This window comes from Alternaria atra, assembly GCF_907166805.1.
Source record: "Alternaria atra isolate CS162 genome assembly, contig: 35, whole genome shotgun sequence".
NCBI lineage: Eukaryota > Fungi > Ascomycota > Dothideomycetes > Pleosporales > Pleosporaceae > Alternaria > Alternaria atra.
In genome coordinates, this window is record NW_025091334.1 from 620425 (window position 1) to 637992 (window position 17568).

Genomic DNA, 17568 nt, shown 5'->3' on the forward strand with positions numbered 1-17568 from the left:
AGCTATTTCGAGGAGTTTATGGAAAGATCGCTGCCTGTCGTAATCCACCAAGTCACACAAACAATCTAAAGTTCGAGAAGATCGCGCGATTAATATAGCAGCAAGTGGACAAACACTAATGAAGAAGACCAGCCTCTTCGTACAACTGAAAGTATGACGCCGGAAGCACTTGACGCTCTCACCACACAAACCATGAGGCCGAAAGCACTCGACGCTGTTGCAGCGCAAGAGAGTAGGGAGAAGTCACTAGACACAAAATCACCGACTCAGCAGCAAGTAAGGTTCTCCTCTCACTACTTCTCGAATCTATTTCATGCTAACTCTCACCAGGTCCAGTCCGTTGACGATTCAGACACGGCAAGCCCAACCTCCATACCCTCAAAATCGGCTTCAGATGGCACCGTATCAACCAACGATGGCACCACCGAAGACACCCCAATCGCTACATCCATTGTCTCTGAGGTCGTCCAAAGCGTCAAGTCAGCAATCGACAGTGCCATCACATGGGCCGAAACGAAGGCCGAGAGCCTGAGCGCAGAGCAAGACAGCACAGGCCCATATGCTTCACCAGCGACATGTATGCCCTCGGATCTTGATGTGATTGCAAGCGGGATCCTACCTGCTATGCCGACTGCGAGGCAGTACGACGGAGGTGTTGACGACGAGAAGAAGGAAGCGGAGAGCAGTGAGAAAAGCGTGGAGGCTGGAGATGGAGAAGAAAAGAACGAGGAGGAGCAGGATGGTGAAGCAGAACCTAAGCTGTAGGATTCTGAGAAGAGTTGGAAAGGTGATATGAATTGAGGTTTGCATATTGGAGTGGCATTTGATACCCAAGCATGGCTTTGAGCGATCAGGAACAACTCAGAGGGTCCGTAACAACGAATACGAGTATAGCACAATGCTATTTCGAAGCATTGCAGAAGAGCCAGGTTGCACCATGTCGACACGCTCATTGCTTGCCCTCATAGTCCCTCTTCCACACCTCCCTAAAGCTCTCCTTATCCACAGCAAATTCCTCAAGGAAATCCCTCTCGAGGTCGTGTGTCCGGCGACCGAGCAGCACCAAACTATGCAGCGGCTTTCCGAGATCCGCGTCACATAGCTGTGCTAACGTGCCGGCAACGATCTGCTGATCCTCGGCACCCACGCGTGCAACACCCACAGCCAGACTATCCTTTGTGTAGGCACCCTCCTTCTTGACATCCTCCTCAATCTCCAGCATCTGCTGTGCGCACTGCGCGACTGTCATGTACCGCGGTGGCTCGTAGATCAGGCGTCCGCGCGCCATGTTCTCTATACTTTGTTCTTTGACTTTGATGTCGACAAGGACGAGCGTATGTAGGCCGATGGAGACGTTCTCCTTGATACGGTCGTAGAAGGAGGCAGGCTTCCAGTTGTCGAGGAAGAAGACCATGGAGACTGTTTGTCCGAAGTTGTAGAGCTGTAGACCAGTTACGCCGATGGATGTCAGGATGCTGGCGTTGGGAATGGAGCGAGTGGAAATAGAGAGTTCGCGGGCACGGAGGACAAGGTCGGTGTGTGTGGTCGCTCTGTTTGGTGGTTAGATAGACATAGTCGGTGGCCATGAGGAAGCATACCCGAATGGGTCTCCTACTACGAGGAACGCGACATCGACTTTATCGGCATCTTTGAGGATATCGTCGCTGGACGACTCGACCATCTCGCGGTCCGCTATGATGACTTCGCGGCCATAGAAAGCTTCCTACTGCCGTGATAATTAGTTTCCCCGTGCTTATCCATCCTCTCCATTGTCGACTCACAAGCACATCCTTCTCCACCAGCAGAACAGCCGTGTACGCCTCGAGATAGACGCGTTCAGCCTTCTTCACAATCTCCAAACCCTTGACCGTGATGTCTTTCTCATCTGCCAAGCCGAGACCCACGAGGTACAGCATGATGGGCGATTGTGACGCGTGTGGTAAATGTATGGTGGTGGGGGTTGTCACCAAATTCACAAAAAGTTGGGCGGGGCTGATTTGCATGTGGTAGGGCTGAGCGTGCGCGGGCCACCGGGGCTGTCGCATCAGGCATCGTCTGAAATCACGCTAGTAGACCGCAAACCGCGTTCCAGCTTCGGACTCCATTCACATTCGCCGCAACGTCCAACACCTCTTGTATTCAACTCTCTGTCTTATGTAACTGTGGGAATTTGGCGACGCGCTTTGTATGATTTTAGGAGTTGTTGGAGTACGGAATAAGGCACCATGTCGGACAAGGATAAGATGGCCAAGTATCGGACGGAGATCCAGCAGGTCAGTCACTCGCATTCCCTTCTCAACGCTTTCTTATACTCTTTTCCTATCTCCCTTTTAAACCTTCAGAGAATGAGGAACTAGGTTTGGAAATTCCGAGTTGTCCTACGCTTTTGGTCATGATCCGCCTATACGTCCCCTTTCCTGTTCACGTGGCCACTTCCATGCGCGCATACCCAAGATTTGACTTGATAGTCGTTTTCTGTCATTTGAAGACTTCATCCATGTCTTATACCCTCTAAACTTTCATGTTCTCGTTTTTCTCATTTATATTCATGTTTCGACCAAGCCCCAACATGGCCCGTACTCTACTTCACCCACAGTCACCTCAACTCCCATCACATCTAGCGATGCTACAACCGAGCTTCCACCAAAGCCCACCCGCAAGATGCCCATGGCACTTGTATCACCCACCCATTTCCTTGACTCAAATCTCTGCCCCCATCCATACTACAAGAAGCCACCATCATGGCCTCGTCCGCATCCTCCCCTGCACTATCATCGTCCCCGATGTCTCGGCCCCAATCGCCAGAAGATCTGCTCTCATTCGATGTCGGCTTGAATCTAACGATCCCGCAGATGATGTTCGTCTCCGGTGAGACTGGCGAGCCATCTCCCGAAACGACTACTTTGATCGAATCGATCGTGCAGGATCAAGTGCAGCATATGCTGCGGGAATGCACAGCCCTGGCTACGCGCCGTGGCAGCAAATCGATATCCACAGACGACCTCTTCATGCTCATCCGCCACGACCGTGCCAAGATTTCCCGACTGCGGCACTTTCTCCAATGGAAAGACGTTCGCCGCTCAGTCAAAGACTCAGATGACAAAGGTGGCGACGCCGGTGCAGATGTAGGAGCCGGTGATGCAGACATAGCCGCGGGCGTAGTGGGAGCAGGTGGTCCTGGCGCTGCCCCCGTCGACGCTTCGAAAAAAGCCAAGCGCGCCAAAGTCGACTTGGTCTGGGATGTGCAATCCTTCTTTACCGAGTTCCCACCCCAAAAAGACGATGTCGAAGACGAGGAAGAAGAGGAGATGAACTATGCCACCCTTCAACGCTTGAAGAACGCAGACGAACGTACCAAGAATATGACGCGCGAGGAATACGTCCATTGGTCCGACTGCCGCCAAGCATCCTTCACCTACCGCAAAGGCAAGCGTTTCAAGGAATGGGCGGGTTTCGGCCTCATTACGGATTCCAAACCTTCCGACGACATCATCGATATCCTAGGTTTCTTGACATTCGAGATTGTGCAGACGCTTACAGAGGAGGCGCTCAAGGTCAAGGATGCAGAAGATCTGTACAAGAAGAACCATGGTGGTGAGCAGAATCGACTCAAGAGAAAGAGGGAGAGGGGTCTGTTCGATCCGCCGGAGGAGGCCAGGGAGCCGGTACAGCCGAGCCATGTGCAAGAAGGCTATAGAAGGCTGCAGAGGGGCAACAACAAGGCCAAGGCTATGCTCAACTTCACTAGGAATGTGCATAGGGCGGCGCTGAAGTTGGTGAGTACTGCATTGCAGCAGGCGACGATGTGTGTTAACATGACCTAGATCTAGTCACAAAGCGACGCGACTGAGGTTGGATCTGCACATGGTGTTTGGATGGATAAGGCGCTTTTGGTTATTTGATACCCTGAGCAGGTAGAAGGGTGTATGGCGTCTCTGTCAAGGAAATTGGGTAATTTGCGAGCTTTTAGGATACGCGCTGCTGTATGTTTGACAGACGAGAAGCGGTCGAGCAAGTATCATCACTATTATCGTAGACGTAAACAATGCATGAAAGCAGACCAACTCCAAGTTTGACTACTGGTTTCTAATTCCGATGCTCATTTCCCTTTTTGGTACACTCATAGCATCGGTGATCAGAGTGGGGGCAGCCTTGTCGGTCGAGTATGCATGGAGAGAAGAGTCCTTCACAGACGTAACATGAAACATGACCGCATATGCCCAGATAAAAAGGAGATTGACGCCCTCCTTTAACCTTGAAAAGACCCACGCCAGGTGTTCATCATGATATCCCGTGCTTACTCCGCATCGTCGCCCAGCTGAGCTTGACGCTTCTGCTGGACACGCTCCTGCCTCCTCTCCCTCGCCGCCTTGGTCTTCGCACGCTTGGCGTCCATCTCTTCCTGGATAGCCCTCTCGCGGGCCTTCTCAGCCTTGGCCTTGTGGATCTACAGTACATGTTAGTTGCCGAAGTTCAAGCGGGGTTGACATAGTCATGATGTCATGGTCAACGTACGTGTTCAACGAGAGCACGCTTGTGCTTGAAGGTGTTACCCTTGGACAGGAGGTAGAGCTCGTGGTAGAGGTGCTTGTCGATCTTTCCTGCGGCACGGTACTTGACGAGGAGACGGCGGAGGACACGGAGGCGGCGCATCCAGACGATTTGGCTATAGACATCCGCGTCAGCAAACAGTCTCCATCATCATCTCTCACTTCCCACAATGAACCTTTCCAGAGTCCATTGTGATGGTGATATCGTGATTGCGTACCTTGGCATACGAGCATCCTTGGTACCCTTCCTCTTACCGAAACCACGGTGGCGGCCAATTCGTCGAGCGGCGGTCAGCTCCCGGGCGCGGGCACGCGAGTGCATGGTGACGGGCTTGCGGATGATGAGGCCATCCTGAACGAGCTTGCGGACAGTCTGACGGGAGTTGGCGTTGGCGATTTCGCTGGTCTCGTTGGGGTCGAGCCAGATCTTGCGCTTTCCGCAACCGACCACGGCGGCCGCGAGGCGCTTCTGAGTGCGGAGGTTGACCCTGTGAAACACTCTAGGTCAGTATTTTGATCAATTACACGGTAATAGGCGATGGAAGGTGTTGTCGTGGAAAGAGGGGTTCGCCACGTCTCGAGCGCCTATTGAGCACAGCGGCGAGTCGGGAAGGCTGTTGCGGGTGCGGAAGAGCTCCTCGAAGTGATGCTGGAGGGTATGCAATCGGAATTCCTTACATTTTGGCGGGTTGGTTGTCCTGGTGGTTAGTATCGAGAGTCGCGGCACCCTTTGACGTTGGATGGATTGAGAATATTCGCTGGCGCGTGTGATCGCTTAGAGCGCCAAGACAGTCACGTGCTGCTCACTAGTCGTTTTGCGATGCCGACCCCGAAACACAAGCAACATCAATGCACCACCCAAAATAAAGACTACGGCTGATAAACCATGCGAATCACACCAGCCTCTGGGAATTTTCCCGATATTATTTCAACAGGACTGTGATTTTCGCATCTGCGAACATGCAACGCCAAGGCTTACGGAACTAAGGTCACTTGCGTGGCGACCTTCGGCTGCTGTTAGATGTACCTAGGTGTACATTTGGCTAAATTACTTTATGATGCCAAAGTATCTGGTTACGAGTGCCCTCTTTCTTTGTCGCTGACAAGCATCTCAATGATGCAGCGGCTCATGGCCAGACAATTCTTGGTGAGTCGAAAGGTCTGTCACGCGACAACACGCATGCAGTGACTCCAAGCATCAGCAATGGATGACGCCCAGAGATTATCGCTGCATATGTCACTGCGCTTCGAATAGGTGTCGTGTGTCTCATAATGACTCATTTGCGATCGCCCCAAGCTAAGTTCTAGACTTGTAGTAATGCCGCGGAGCCTACGTAGAAGTCCGCTTCGTCTTCATATCGCCGAATTTGGTCGTCATAGTGCACCGCGCCACCTTAGCTATCTAGGTACTATCTGGCGGCGCAACATGGCAAATGTTATCGCATAAGGTACGTACGTGGAGATGATAATCTGCTAAGACCAGGAGCGCAAGCTTGCAGGACTGGTAGGATTGCTGGGTACTGTTCTTATAAAGAGCCATTATCTTACTGCTGACCTCTATCTCCATGAAGCCGTGAATCTTCAAATAATCTCGAAACGTTCGTCGAGATCCATTAGACTTGGAGATAGACAGGTAACAAACAGGACGACCCTAATAGTCTCTCCGCGGTCACCTTTTCCAGGACAGCGTAGACATTCACTGCTTGCCTCTGCTTCTTGGCTAGATTCTAGATAGTCACGACATGCATACTATTCACTTAAATGTGCCGGTAGTTCTCCTCCTAGAAGGTATTGCCCATAGTAAGAATCACTTCACGGCTGTTGAGATCAGTATATGTCCAACATGCATTTCGTGCAGCCATAACTTACCTGATTGCTGGACAGCGGGCCATGTCCAATCAAATCATTATTTGCATAACGCAGCCAGCAGATTCCTAGTAGCGTGTACAGTCTTCGCTCTCTTTCTATCCAACCGAATTGAATGCCAGTCAATGAAAGCTATAAAAAAAAGTTTGCGTGCCCAGTTTCGTTGTATCCGAGCTCACGGAGGAGCTCGTTGATCAATTCTTTACCAAAATCGGTACCAGTGGCATAACGCAAATGAGCAGGTAAGGCTGGGTCCGATGTTGGGTATGGTATGCTCCGAAGACAAGGTTGGAGATTGGATGGTACTCGAATTCTTCATGCGCATCATTTCCAAGGTTTGCTTTGATACAACCACTGAGTCTTGAACAATATAGGCTCGTTGTCTATCCCGTCGTCTCGTACGTTGTCAGTGACACTGTCGATACCAGCTCACCATAGAGGTAATTCCTCTATACGAAGAAACTTGTCCTATGAGTCGTACCCTAAAATACCATCCTAGAGGTATACGCCTGATTTCTTTGTTTGTACAGGCTTTAGATTAACGACGACATGTCATTTAGGTCGTGCTTTCAATTTGCGTAAAGCCCATTCAAACCAAGCGTCTTTGTAGGGAACTCGCATGACGTATCAATGTTATCTTGAACAGCCTGTTGAGGAAGGGGTGAACCTGACGAGCCGCCGCGGTATAGTAGTTGTGAGCGGGTCGCTGGAAGCTGTCAAAGACGTGGGAACAACATCACCCCGAAAGAGAATCTATCTGCGGCTGATACATGGATCTTGTGAAGTTCTTCAGGCGCGGAAAGATGAGACATTTAAGACAGGGAACAGCAGCAAATAATAAATAGGTCGATTCGCTAATTAGAACAAGAATGTCAAGGAAAGTGTATACCTTTGGGATGCAATGTTGACGGGAAGAACTTGATCAAACGAGCTTCTTCGGAAGTATATTGCTCTTGGTAGCATCGAGCAAATATTCACGTGCCTCGTGAACGCATGGGACGCAACGTGGAAGACGCGAGGTTCTCCTGGGACCCTTGTGGCAGCCACACTTCGCCACATGTGCGTCGATATACCGCGAAAGCGCCAGGTTGTCGGACAAGAAAACAGCGACACCAGCGTGAAGGCCGGTGAAAGAGCATAATGAGTGCAGTAAATGGCTGGCTGGGGTACTGCATGTGATAGGGGATGTGGTTTCCCGGTCTACAGCAAGTCGTGTGATTGCGGGTGGGCTTGGCAGCTAATGCAGGGAAGGACAAGGTAGCGGAGATTATGGGCCAAGTTTAACGGCGGGACCCCGACTGGATTGATACAACGCTGCTCAACTCCTTACTCGACGTTTTGCACCCGTAGACGTTTCGAGTCGCAGAACAAGCTTCACAACTACAGCTGAACGTTTCCGCTGGTGCACACGTCAATCGCACGCCACACAGCTCCATTGATCAGCACACGTTACGGCGCATACCGCTGGTTGATCGCCCTATAGTTGGACCTCCTTGTACAACCCGCCCTTGTTTGAGCGACGTTGCCAACTCCGAGTCTCTGGGACTCGCTCTACATTAGACAAAGAAAAGATAAACAACATGTCGGCTGCAGCAACAACCAAGCCACCAGGCACGCCGCGTCGCGAGGCCAATCCCAGGACCTCGTCCTCCCCTGCAGCTGCGAACCGTACGCCAGCCCGCTCCTCCACGCCGACTACGAATGGCGCCGGCGGGGTTTCGAGGACACGATCTGTTCGTGGCGGGGCCACTGGCACTCCCGTTTCAGCGCGCGCCGCCGTTAAGAAGCCCGCAGCATCTTCAAATCTAAGTAACACGTCGCAACCCGATGCTGCCGATGACGACGCCAGGGAGGAGCAAGCTGCGCTGCTGCAGGACCTCAAGGATCGGCTACAGAAGGCAGAGAGCGAGGCCGTGGAGCGACAGAAGCAGGTCGAGATCCTCAATGCTCGCCTCGACGATGCTCTCACCGAGCAGGCCAAGCTTGAAGAACGTGCTCATGAGGAAGAAGAGAAGGTTGAGTCATTAGAGAACGTGAAGAAGGAGTTGACTCGTCAACATCGCGAGCTCGAGGGCATCTATGAAGCAGAGCGTGCGCAGGTCATGAAGGAGAAGGAGGAGACGATGTCAAGGGAAGAGGAAATGCAGAGCACTATCCAGCGCCTCAAGGAGACCATGGCAAGCAAGAACATGCCGACTGGCGAGTTTGAAGAGGAACAGCACTTGTCACGAGCCTGTAAGTCAACACTCCTACCGAACCAACGTGGCAATCATGTAGATACTAACACACCTCTTAGCAAGCTTTCGCAACAACCCATCCCGTACCAACTCCTCGCAGAACCTCGAGAACGTCGCATCCTTCGCACCGCCCAACTCAGTCCAGCGCAGCAACTCGCGAAACAACTCGAAGCTCATTCACCAGAAGGACAAGATCATTGAAGACCTGCGCCTCGAACTCGCCGAATACCAAGTCAAGGTGATGGAGGTAGAGAATGCTGGCGGCGGGCGCATGCGCGAACTGGAGAAGCAATTGGTCGAGACACGCATGACCAATGCCAGGCTCATGGAAGACAACGAGAGCTTCCAGCTTCTGCTGGGAGAGAAGACTCTCAATGGAGATTTGAGTCGCGGCGATTTCCTACGCGAGACATCCAACGCTGATGACCGAGCACCATCCCGGAGCGGTCCTTCAACCAGCTTGGCTGATGAGCTTCAGTCGGCCGAGGAAGGCGATGCTGAAGTCGTTCGCAAGCTTGAAGCTGAAGTCAGCAGCATGAAGGCGCAGAACCAGGCCCTCACCCTCTACATCAACAAGATCATCGGTCGCTTGCTCACACACCAGGGCTTCGAGTCAGTCCTGGGCAATGACGCTGACAACGATCACGGCTCTGGAGGTCCTGACAAGAACAAAGAGCTGCCACCGCCTCCTCCCCAAGAGAGTGATCAGCCACAAGGATTCCTCCAGCGCGCTAAATCCGTCGCCATGGGCGGAAATCGCAAGCCACGACCTCTCAGTATGATGGGCCCACCACCAGTCACCAACCAGCAGAGCGCTCACGAAGATCCTGCTACTGCTCCCAGCATCCCGCTCACGCGCTCCACATCTGGTCGCCACCCCAGCGGCAGCTACCACCACCATCGCCGCTCCACTTCTGAAGTACAGGGCGCCGCAAGCGTAGTCAACAACATGTACCGCGGTTCTCCCGCAGGTACACCCAACCCGGTGTCGCCAGGCGTCGTTTCGCCTCGCAACTCCTTCTTTGGTCTTCCTGTTAGCACTGGTCCTGGGTCTAGCAATCCCGTTTCAAGAGTACCTTCTGGTCAAGGTCCCGCCATCCCGGAAGACAAAGAAGTCGACACAATGACAGTGTCATCTTCTGCGAGCCACGTCGATACACCCAGCCCACCCCGCCCGCTGCAACGCAGCGAGACTGGCACTGGTGTCATGACCGGCAAAGGCATGCGACCACTACGCTTAGTCCAAAACGAAGAAGAAGCCTCCAAGGCACGCAAGGCAGCCAACCGAGCGAGCTGGTTCGGTGGTCTCTTCGGCCAGAACCCACCACAGCAGCAGAACCAGGAGAACACGCAGTAGAACTGTCGTCGTCCTCCTTTTTAACAGACATTTCTATGTAAGTACTTCTTCAGCTTGCTTGCTACACAGCGTGGGTGGCTTTTGGAAACGATGACGGATGGATGTACGACTTAATGTTGGGAAAGCAAATGAGGAATGAGGAAATGGATTCAAGATAAGACAGGGGATGAGCATACATATACACATTTGTGGGCGAGGAGTGTCAGTCATGGGCTTTTTGTTGGACTCTTCGCTTGCACCATTCTTGTATACCCCCCTTCTTCCCTGCTTTTGGATATTCTATACTTGCGTTTGGGTTTCTGGTTTGGTAGTAGGTGTAATGACATTCTTTCTTCGCTTTTGACTCGTGGTCTGATGTATCTTCACTGTGGTTTTGTGAGTGCGCATCTCTTCGTTGTTCTTTTCCTGGGTTGCTGCTGCTGCTCCAGAGCTCTGGGGGTGGGTTTCCTGTCTTGCTTGCCTTGGGTAGAGAGCCTCGGGCTCTTCTTTCGCTCACACCTGTCGTTCACATGCATGGTTTTTAGTGCCATTTCTGCTGCATCCTCCCAATCTTCGCCATCTTTTTCATCCTCTCCACCCTCCACCACACTACTCAACTTCCGCTTCCTACTCTTGAAAATCTCGAGGCTTTCTGTCAAGCTCTTTCTCGGCAGTACACTCAGACTACTTCGCCTTTCCTCGCACCTCGTACACACTCCTCCATCGCTAACCCGTCGTCGCTTCATCCGGTTCGGGCATCTCGTCGGATCTAAGCTATGTATAACGGCATGACTGCATTGTGCATAACGCATGCGGATGACGTTTGTGCATCTATGGGGTGGGTAGCATGAGTGAGAAGAACAAGTTGAAAAAAGGATGTAGCACATCTTCAGCGGTTATCGAGAGAATATTGAACGGCGTCGTATTCAAGACAGAGATTCCGGCGAAGTGGACATGCGTCGGATAGTCGCTGCTACGATGAGCGCGGTCGTTTAGGGGGATGTTATACATATTGAAGGCTGCTTGACGCGAGTCGGTTTGTGAGTGCGCGAGACATTTCCTATCATCCTTTCATCCATGGGTTCGAGGTGTCCAAACAATGCATTGCCTTTGTGTTGAAGCTGATGTTGAGTTATGTTGTTCCTCCATGTTTTACTTACATGTCTTACTTTGCAGGTTGAGACATGAGCGTTGAACAAACATTTGTAACAAGAGAAGGTAGCAATCCCCTGAGTTATATTACAAAGACTAGTGGCTATCTAACAGGTTCACTAATGTAGAAGCTCGATTTGGTCGTTTGCAAGGTGAAAAAGACCACCTACGTACTTGGACGTGCAATCTACGCGTGGTCCAGGAGCTAACCGCTTTCATCGTCGATGAACTACAGCTGCGAAAGACTCTCAGAATTCAGATCTCTGCATTATTTTCATCCTCTTGAGAACATACATCGTGAAACAAAGAACCCATCATCATTTGAAAATGCACTCTGACGTTCGTGCAAAGTTGTAAAATAATATCTGGCAACTACGTAAGAAGGTACATCAAAGCGACCAGCGCCAATTGTAAACTATAGATGGGTATCAGCGTAACTAGGGTATCATACATGAAAACACGCGCTAGAAGTACATCAGAAGGTGGAGATGGAAAATCACCCTCGTTCACAGTCCGGTAGTGACTACCTTCGGCCCTGCGGCGCGTTCCGTCCATGCTATCAAACCATGGTCAGCATGCGCCCAGTACTCGCGCGTCTTCTTGTACATAGCCATTCGCTCAGCAAGAGTTGGAGTTGCCATTATCTCCTTGAAGGGGATCGGTCGCTCCTGCACAGGTATATTGGCGAAGTCTATCGCGGTACCCGAGTCTGCACGTTTCGATCTCGCGGGTGTTTGCGCGTTCGCAGTTGGGGGCCGGCGCTCGAGAGGCGAAGGTCGTCGCTGAACGACGACAGGCTGTTGTTTGCGTGTGATCCCTGTTTTGGGAAGATCAAGATCTGTCGTCGAGTAGATGGAAGAGGTCGTGGTGAGACGCGCCAGTGCCCTTGTATCTTGTAGTGGCAGGTAATCTCTTCTCACCAGCTCTGGTATGGGTTGTGGTTCAGGAGTGCGCGTCTTCGATGTTGGCGCTGTATCGTATAGTTCGCGATCTAGTCCGACCCTCTGCCGTAGTCGTGACATGCTCGACTGCACCCTCAAGGGCCTGCTTGCGTTGTCGGATTTCCCTATTTGACTATCCACTTGTTGATTTTCGCCAGCTCCACGAGCTAGTTCAGTATGATGCGAGGTTGAGCTGCGCCTCAACTTAGAGAGGCTTCTTGTCAAGGAGACGCTCGGTCGTCGTAGCGTGCCGGCCACGGTATCTGACCGTCTCGGTACTTCAGTCCTCCCAATCGCAACAAAAGTATGTGAGGGTCGCTCATCCGGTACAATCGAGGTGCTAGGGAAGTAGGTGTCGAGATTTGAACTGCTGTTGCCCAGTACGTTCACGCCGCCGACGTGTTTGGCATTCATCGGACCTGAGATGATAAGCGTCTTCGTCTTAGCCATGGCTTCAGTACGGCCCCAGCGAGTTAGCGACGAAGAGGGTGAGCCACGGAGTGTCTGATGACCGTGTGCTGTCCGCCTGAATACAGCTCGTCTCGAGTGAGTGTGGATCTTTTCGAAGATGTTCGCGATGGAGCGGAGGATGCGACACTGGGAAGATGCAATGACAACTTCGAGAAATATACCGGTCAGCCGTTCATGTAGTTCGTTAAACAAATGGTCTATAGCCTAGAAGAGACGAAATCTTCGTCAAGATGCGTAATAGATCTGGCGAAGATGACACCCAACTCAGTACATTCGGCAAAAACATCTTCAGAACCTGATTCGATCCTTACGAGCATGCAGCCTAAAAGTCTCGATGATGTGGTTACGGTGCTTCGAAAGCGTTTTGAGACTCAAGATGTGGCTGCACCCTGGAAGTAGATCATGTTGCCTGGGTTTGGGCCATCTGAGACGCACAACGTTGCGAGCACGTAATATGTCCAGTGCTATCCGACTCGTCTCAGTACCAAAACACACGGGAGATTGCCCATGACGCAATACAACACAACAAGGCTCTCCTAACATCCAAGGCATATGTGTGTGGCGTTGTTCTATACCCATAGGTTCTCGGTCACTTGTCGGAAACACGAGATTCCGAACATCAGATGCATAGCATTCAGAATAAACTGCCGGCTTTAGATGGACAATCTCGGTAATGAGGACCTCCTTCATGACAGACTATAGCTCTGATCCGCACAGCGTATGTTGCGGGCTACTGTGGATGACACCGTCCGTTTGTAGGTCGAAGTCCTCTCCTCTACCCTGTCTGCATTTGTGTCTGATCGCACTTCGAATGCGATAAGCCGGTTGGGAGATCGTAGAAGGGCGGAGGTAGGGGCAAAACGGCGTGTACAAAGAGCCTATTCTATCACTACGGCTGCGGGTGGATGCTGCTCCTGTGGAAACGTGATTCAGCTAGTTCGTGGTCATCCCAATACTGTCGCGCTCAAAAAGATTGATGCGCGCTTTCTGAGGGCAAGCGAGGGCGCGCCGGCGAGCTGAAGCATGTCTTGCGACGCGCAGAGTACACATTCAACTTACGCGCGATCATCTCACACACATATACCGTGATCTCCAGGCAGCGACGCTGTTGATAGGGTTGATGAAGCAGACCGCGTTCCGAAGATTCGCCAGCGTCTCATCCAGGCTTCCCGAAAGCGTTAGCGCGGGTCCACCTACAACGGCCCTCCGCGCCTCACGAGGTTAGCGAGCCATCGCCACATTCGCGAGGCTGCACGGCAACGACTTCGAACGAACTTCACCTTCTATCCAGGGGTGGCCTTCATGCAGTGCCGCCTCTATGCATGGACTGGTCTGGCGGCTCCCGCTACGGAGGCTCACTTGACAGGTGTCAGGCACGCTTGAAGCGCAGGACTGCATAGCATGGCTGGTAGAACTTAGGCTGTATATAAGGCACAATGCCTTGCGCTGCATGGAATAGCATCATCAGCATCTATCTACGCAAGTCTTTCATTCATCGTCTTTCAAGTCGTTCACTTCATTACCCTTCTTTTCATCGTTCCTGGAGAATCGATAGGCCGGTCCACTTTCGTTATACATCCTACATAGACCCTATTCTTGTTTATTATTCACGATCACGACCGAGAGGAACGATATAGATATTCATCATGAAGAACTCTGTCATTGCTCTTACCCTCATTGGTGCTGCGGCTGCCCACCCGGCTGCCTTCAGGACCAAACGCGAGGTTCCTCAGGAACACGCTCACCGCAACGTTAACCTTGCTGTCAACACCCTGTTGAAGCTGAACAACCCAGACAACATCCAGGATAGTGTCTTTGCTCTACTTGGAGCGAAGGCGGCCGCACAGGGTGCTGGAGACATCGCTGATGCAGGTGAGTTGCTTGAAACGCAGGATACAAGCTTCATCAAACTAATCACGAATAGACTGCCTTCAGCAAGCCGTAGCTGACCAAGCCTTCACCAACGCTAAGGAAGCTGGTGATGTCGAGGGCATGACCATGGCTCTCATTTACCGTACTTTGGAACGAAACACAGGCTCCGTCGGTCTGGCTTCCGTTCCCTGCCAATCCATTCAGGCCGTCAACCCTGAGATCGCTGCACTTCAGCAGCATCAGGACCCTGCCGGTGATGGAGCTCAGGCGCTCAACAAGCAGATTGCCGAAGAGCTCGCACGCCAGATCGCCTCAGTTGGAGGTGACCCATTGATGGCTAACGAGGCTTCGACTTTCGCGCCTGGCAAGATCGGTGACCCAACCGGTGCCGGCAACACTTGCGACGTCGATACTGATGATGCGGGATGCATCAACACTCAGAACCTTCGTGTTGATGATCTCACCGAAGACGAGATTGCTGCTGCGGTCGCTGGTGTCAGTGGGGCTGCTGGTAACGGCACTGCTGCAGCCGGTAACGCTGCTGCTGGTAACAAAAACTCCAACGCTGGCAACGGAAACAACGCCAACGCTGGGAATGACAATAACAATGCCAATGCTGGTAACAACAACAATGCCAACGCTTGTAACAACAACAATGCCAATGCTGGAAACGGTGGCAACAATGCCGCTGCTGGTAATGCTGCTGCTGGTAATGCTGCCACTGGTAATGCTGCCACTGGTAATGCTGCCACTGGTAATGCTGCCACTGGTAATGCTGCCACTGGTAATGCTGCCACTGGTAATGCTGCCACTGGTAACGCTGCTTCTGGTAACGGTGCCGCCGCATTCGGCAGCTGCGACCCTACCATCACCTTTGGTATTCCTTCTGATGGCCGTAAAGAGGAGGCTTTCGAGCCCACCGACCTGAGCACCTTCAACCACGGGTCTGCTCAGAAGATTGATATCATTTCACAATTCATCTGCTCACAGATGTCTAACAAGTGCAATGTAGACGCTGCAGCTGTCAGCACCTGCGATGCTGCTGCGTCTGCCGCTTCGGGACTTACAGGTCAGGCGGCTGCAGATGCTTTCAACTCTGCTCTCGGTCTGTAGAGAGAGAGTGGGGCCTGCAAGAGATACAGTAGGGGAGAGGATGCAACATCATACATGAAATGACGACTTGAACAGTATGTGCTGGGAGCTTTGCACTAGGTTATACTACATATAGGAGAATTCATGCACTGGTATCAATTTTTGAGATTTTCCTCATGCTCAAGTTATGTTTTGCGTGGATAAAAGCCTACAAGGAATTGGTAGCAAATATAGAGATTTGATAAATGATGACTACAGAAACTAAGATAAGTGGACAGCGAAAACAGTGTAATCCTATACCAAGCTACTAGGAAATTCTGATCGTGTCTTGCGCAACTTGGAGGTCTAAGGGTGTTGTAACTAACCAAGCGTAGCTCTTTTGTTATCGTATGTTCAATAGAGGTTTTTGCTCGCACGCCTCGATAACATGCTGACTGAAATTTTGATGGCAGTTGATACGCTCCGGCGCAGAGATCATACCACCCTCACCCGAACTCTAACTCAGTGTACTCTGAAAGACGCTTGCACAATATGAGTTGCTCAGGTCATGTATGCCAGCGCTACGAGCGTGGAGTATCTAAGAGAGGCGCGCGAGATCGTGCACCTGACACTGCAAAGCGTGGGGCAGGCGTGTTTCCTCATTGCCCATTGGACTGACTATTCTCAATGATCGCCTCGGATTTGCTGGGGGTGTGCATGGCCTTCGATATTGTTCGTGAGCGCATGATGCCCCCGCATTCTCGACTATTGAAGACATTAGATTCGCACGATATAGCCCGTGGTCTTCCTAGAATGGGTTGCATATTAGGCCTCGTGCTGTGTTGAGCAGCTGGAGCCCACTTCGAGACCCTCATGGTGCTCGGCAGTCTTCGAGAAAGCGATATTCAGCCAATGAAAACTCAAAAACCAGAATTGCTGGTCGACTGCACTTCCGGATCGAGCAAGATGCGTGCATTTCGGGACAGCTAGATATTGGTGTGTGATGAACTGCAGCCGATCCAGACCCTTTTCGCAGCCAAGCGCGGCATGCACACAACGTTGCGGCACACCAACTCTAGGCGGGTGCGAAACTAGGCCGTCGCGTTTGTCAGTGCCCAATGAATATCTACGCCGACAGGAAGGGACCATTAACGTAGACGGAAGACTGGTTTTTGGTTGAGAATCTGCCATGCAGCGGGATGGATCAGAGCGCTCGAAGCATTGGCTACGGTACAGCTATGTAGTAATGACTCGTGCAGTTGTTGTGTTGTAAAGCAGTGACCCGCGCTCCACTGTGGAGAAGAGGGTTAGAGTAGTAGCGAATTGGGGTTCTCCAGTGTACCATTGGCCGTGCGTAGTCTGCGTAGCCTCGCGTAGTGCATAGGTGGCAGGTTTCTGCTGGTTGTCGCTCATTCATGTCCACGAAGCAGCAGAAGTGATGAGGTGGGGAGGAAAAGCAAAAGACAACGGGGAGTGACCGTTGTGCATGCCGCGAGACCGCCCACAAGCTTGCAGCGAGTTGGCAACGGGAGACTGGGTGGAAAAGTCGTGACAGGTGTTCGTGCTTGCAGAAAAACAAGGCCTCTATGCAGGGGCCGTCGAAAAGAGCGCCACGATCAAGGTATGATTGCACGGACCATGAGAGGTCCAATACGGTTAGGCCGGGAGAAATGAGCGCGTCGCAACGCGTCAGTTTCGTTGTCGACTGTCTGCGGCAACAGCTTCATGTGCTGTGTGCATGCACAAAGGCGAAGAGTGCTATGCAAGCCAACGTAGAGAAGCGCATGAAGCGTTGCGTGGGCGACTGCGAAAAAGTGTTGGACGAGAAGTGTTTGATTTTGTATGGGGCTCGGGGCACTTGGTGGGTTTGCAGAGGTTCTATCGACGATCTTGGTCTAAGCCCGTCCGCTGGCTCGCGCTAGCCGGGCAGCAACCGTCAGCCGACTTTTGCGAACCTCACCGCACATCACCTTCACCATCACGACTTTCACGACAATTCCGAGCCGACCTCGCCCGTCGCACTCCCGTGTGCGCCACGCGACTTCCTGACGACCGTTTCCTTACGTCTTTCA

At 52.0% G+C, this 17568-nt stretch overlaps 7 protein-coding genes across 7 annotated transcripts; 4 read left to right on the plus strand and 3 right to left on the minus strand.

Moving 5' to 3' along the window:
• Positions 1–192: 192 nt before the first annotated feature.
• ALTATR162_LOCUS11111 (uncharacterized protein) lies at positions 193–765 on the plus strand (the record flags this gene model as incomplete). The annotated part of the gene is made up of 2 exons (XM_043318753.1): positions 193–276; positions 331–765. 2 exons carry the CDS (start codon positions 193–195, stop codon positions 763–765), a joined length of 519 nt encoding a protein of 172 aa, XP_043174688.1.
• Positions 766–949: 184 nt separating this feature from the next.
• Positions 950–1681, minus strand: ALTATR162_LOCUS11112 (uncharacterized protein; the record flags this gene model as incomplete). Its single annotated transcript, XM_043318754.1, has 2 exons — positions 950–1550; positions 1599–1681. 2 exons carry the CDS (start codon positions 1679–1681, stop codon positions 950–952), a joined length of 684 nt encoding a protein of 227 aa, XP_043174689.1.
• Positions 1682–2741: 1060 nt separating this feature from the next.
• On the plus strand, positions 2742–3830 carry ALTATR162_LOCUS11113 (uncharacterized protein; the record flags this gene model as incomplete). Its single annotated transcript, XM_043318755.1, has 2 exons — positions 2742–3776; positions 3825–3830. The coding sequence occupies 2 exons, from the start codon at positions 2742–2744 to the stop codon at positions 3828–3830; spliced, it is 1041 nt and encodes a 346-aa protein (XP_043174690.1).
• Positions 3831–4297: 467 nt separating this feature from the next.
• On the minus strand, positions 4298–5928 carry ALTATR162_LOCUS11114 (uncharacterized protein; the record flags this gene model as incomplete). The annotated part of the gene is made up of 4 exons (XM_043318756.1): positions 4298–4447; positions 4516–4666; positions 4769–5038; positions 5885–5928. The coding sequence occupies 4 exons, from the start codon at positions 5926–5928 to the stop codon at positions 4298–4300; spliced, it is 615 nt and encodes a 204-aa protein (XP_043174691.1).
• A 2068-nt stretch (positions 5929–7996) lies between these two features.
• Positions 7997–10010, plus strand: ALTATR162_LOCUS11115 (uncharacterized protein; the record flags this gene model as incomplete). The annotated part of the gene is made up of 2 exons (XM_043318757.1): positions 7997–8651; positions 8713–10010. The coding sequence occupies 2 exons, from the start codon at positions 7997–7999 to the stop codon at positions 10008–10010; spliced, it is 1953 nt and encodes a 650-aa protein (XP_043174692.1).
• A 1637-nt stretch (positions 10011–11647) lies between these two features.
• On the minus strand, positions 11648–12532 carry ALTATR162_LOCUS11116 (uncharacterized protein; the record flags this gene model as incomplete). Its single annotated transcript, XM_043318758.1, has 1 exon — positions 11648–12532. The coding sequence occupies one exon, from the start codon at positions 12530–12532 to the stop codon at positions 11648–11650; it is 885 nt and encodes a 294-aa protein (XP_043174693.1).
• Positions 12533–14199: 1667 nt separating this feature from the next.
• ALTATR162_LOCUS11117 (uncharacterized protein) lies at positions 14200–15538 on the plus strand (the record flags this gene model as incomplete). Its single annotated transcript, XM_043318759.1, has 2 exons — positions 14200–14425; positions 14478–15538. The coding sequence occupies 2 exons, from the start codon at positions 14200–14202 to the stop codon at positions 15536–15538; spliced, it is 1287 nt and encodes a 428-aa protein (XP_043174694.1).
• Between the last annotated feature and the right edge of the window lie 2030 nt (positions 15539–17568).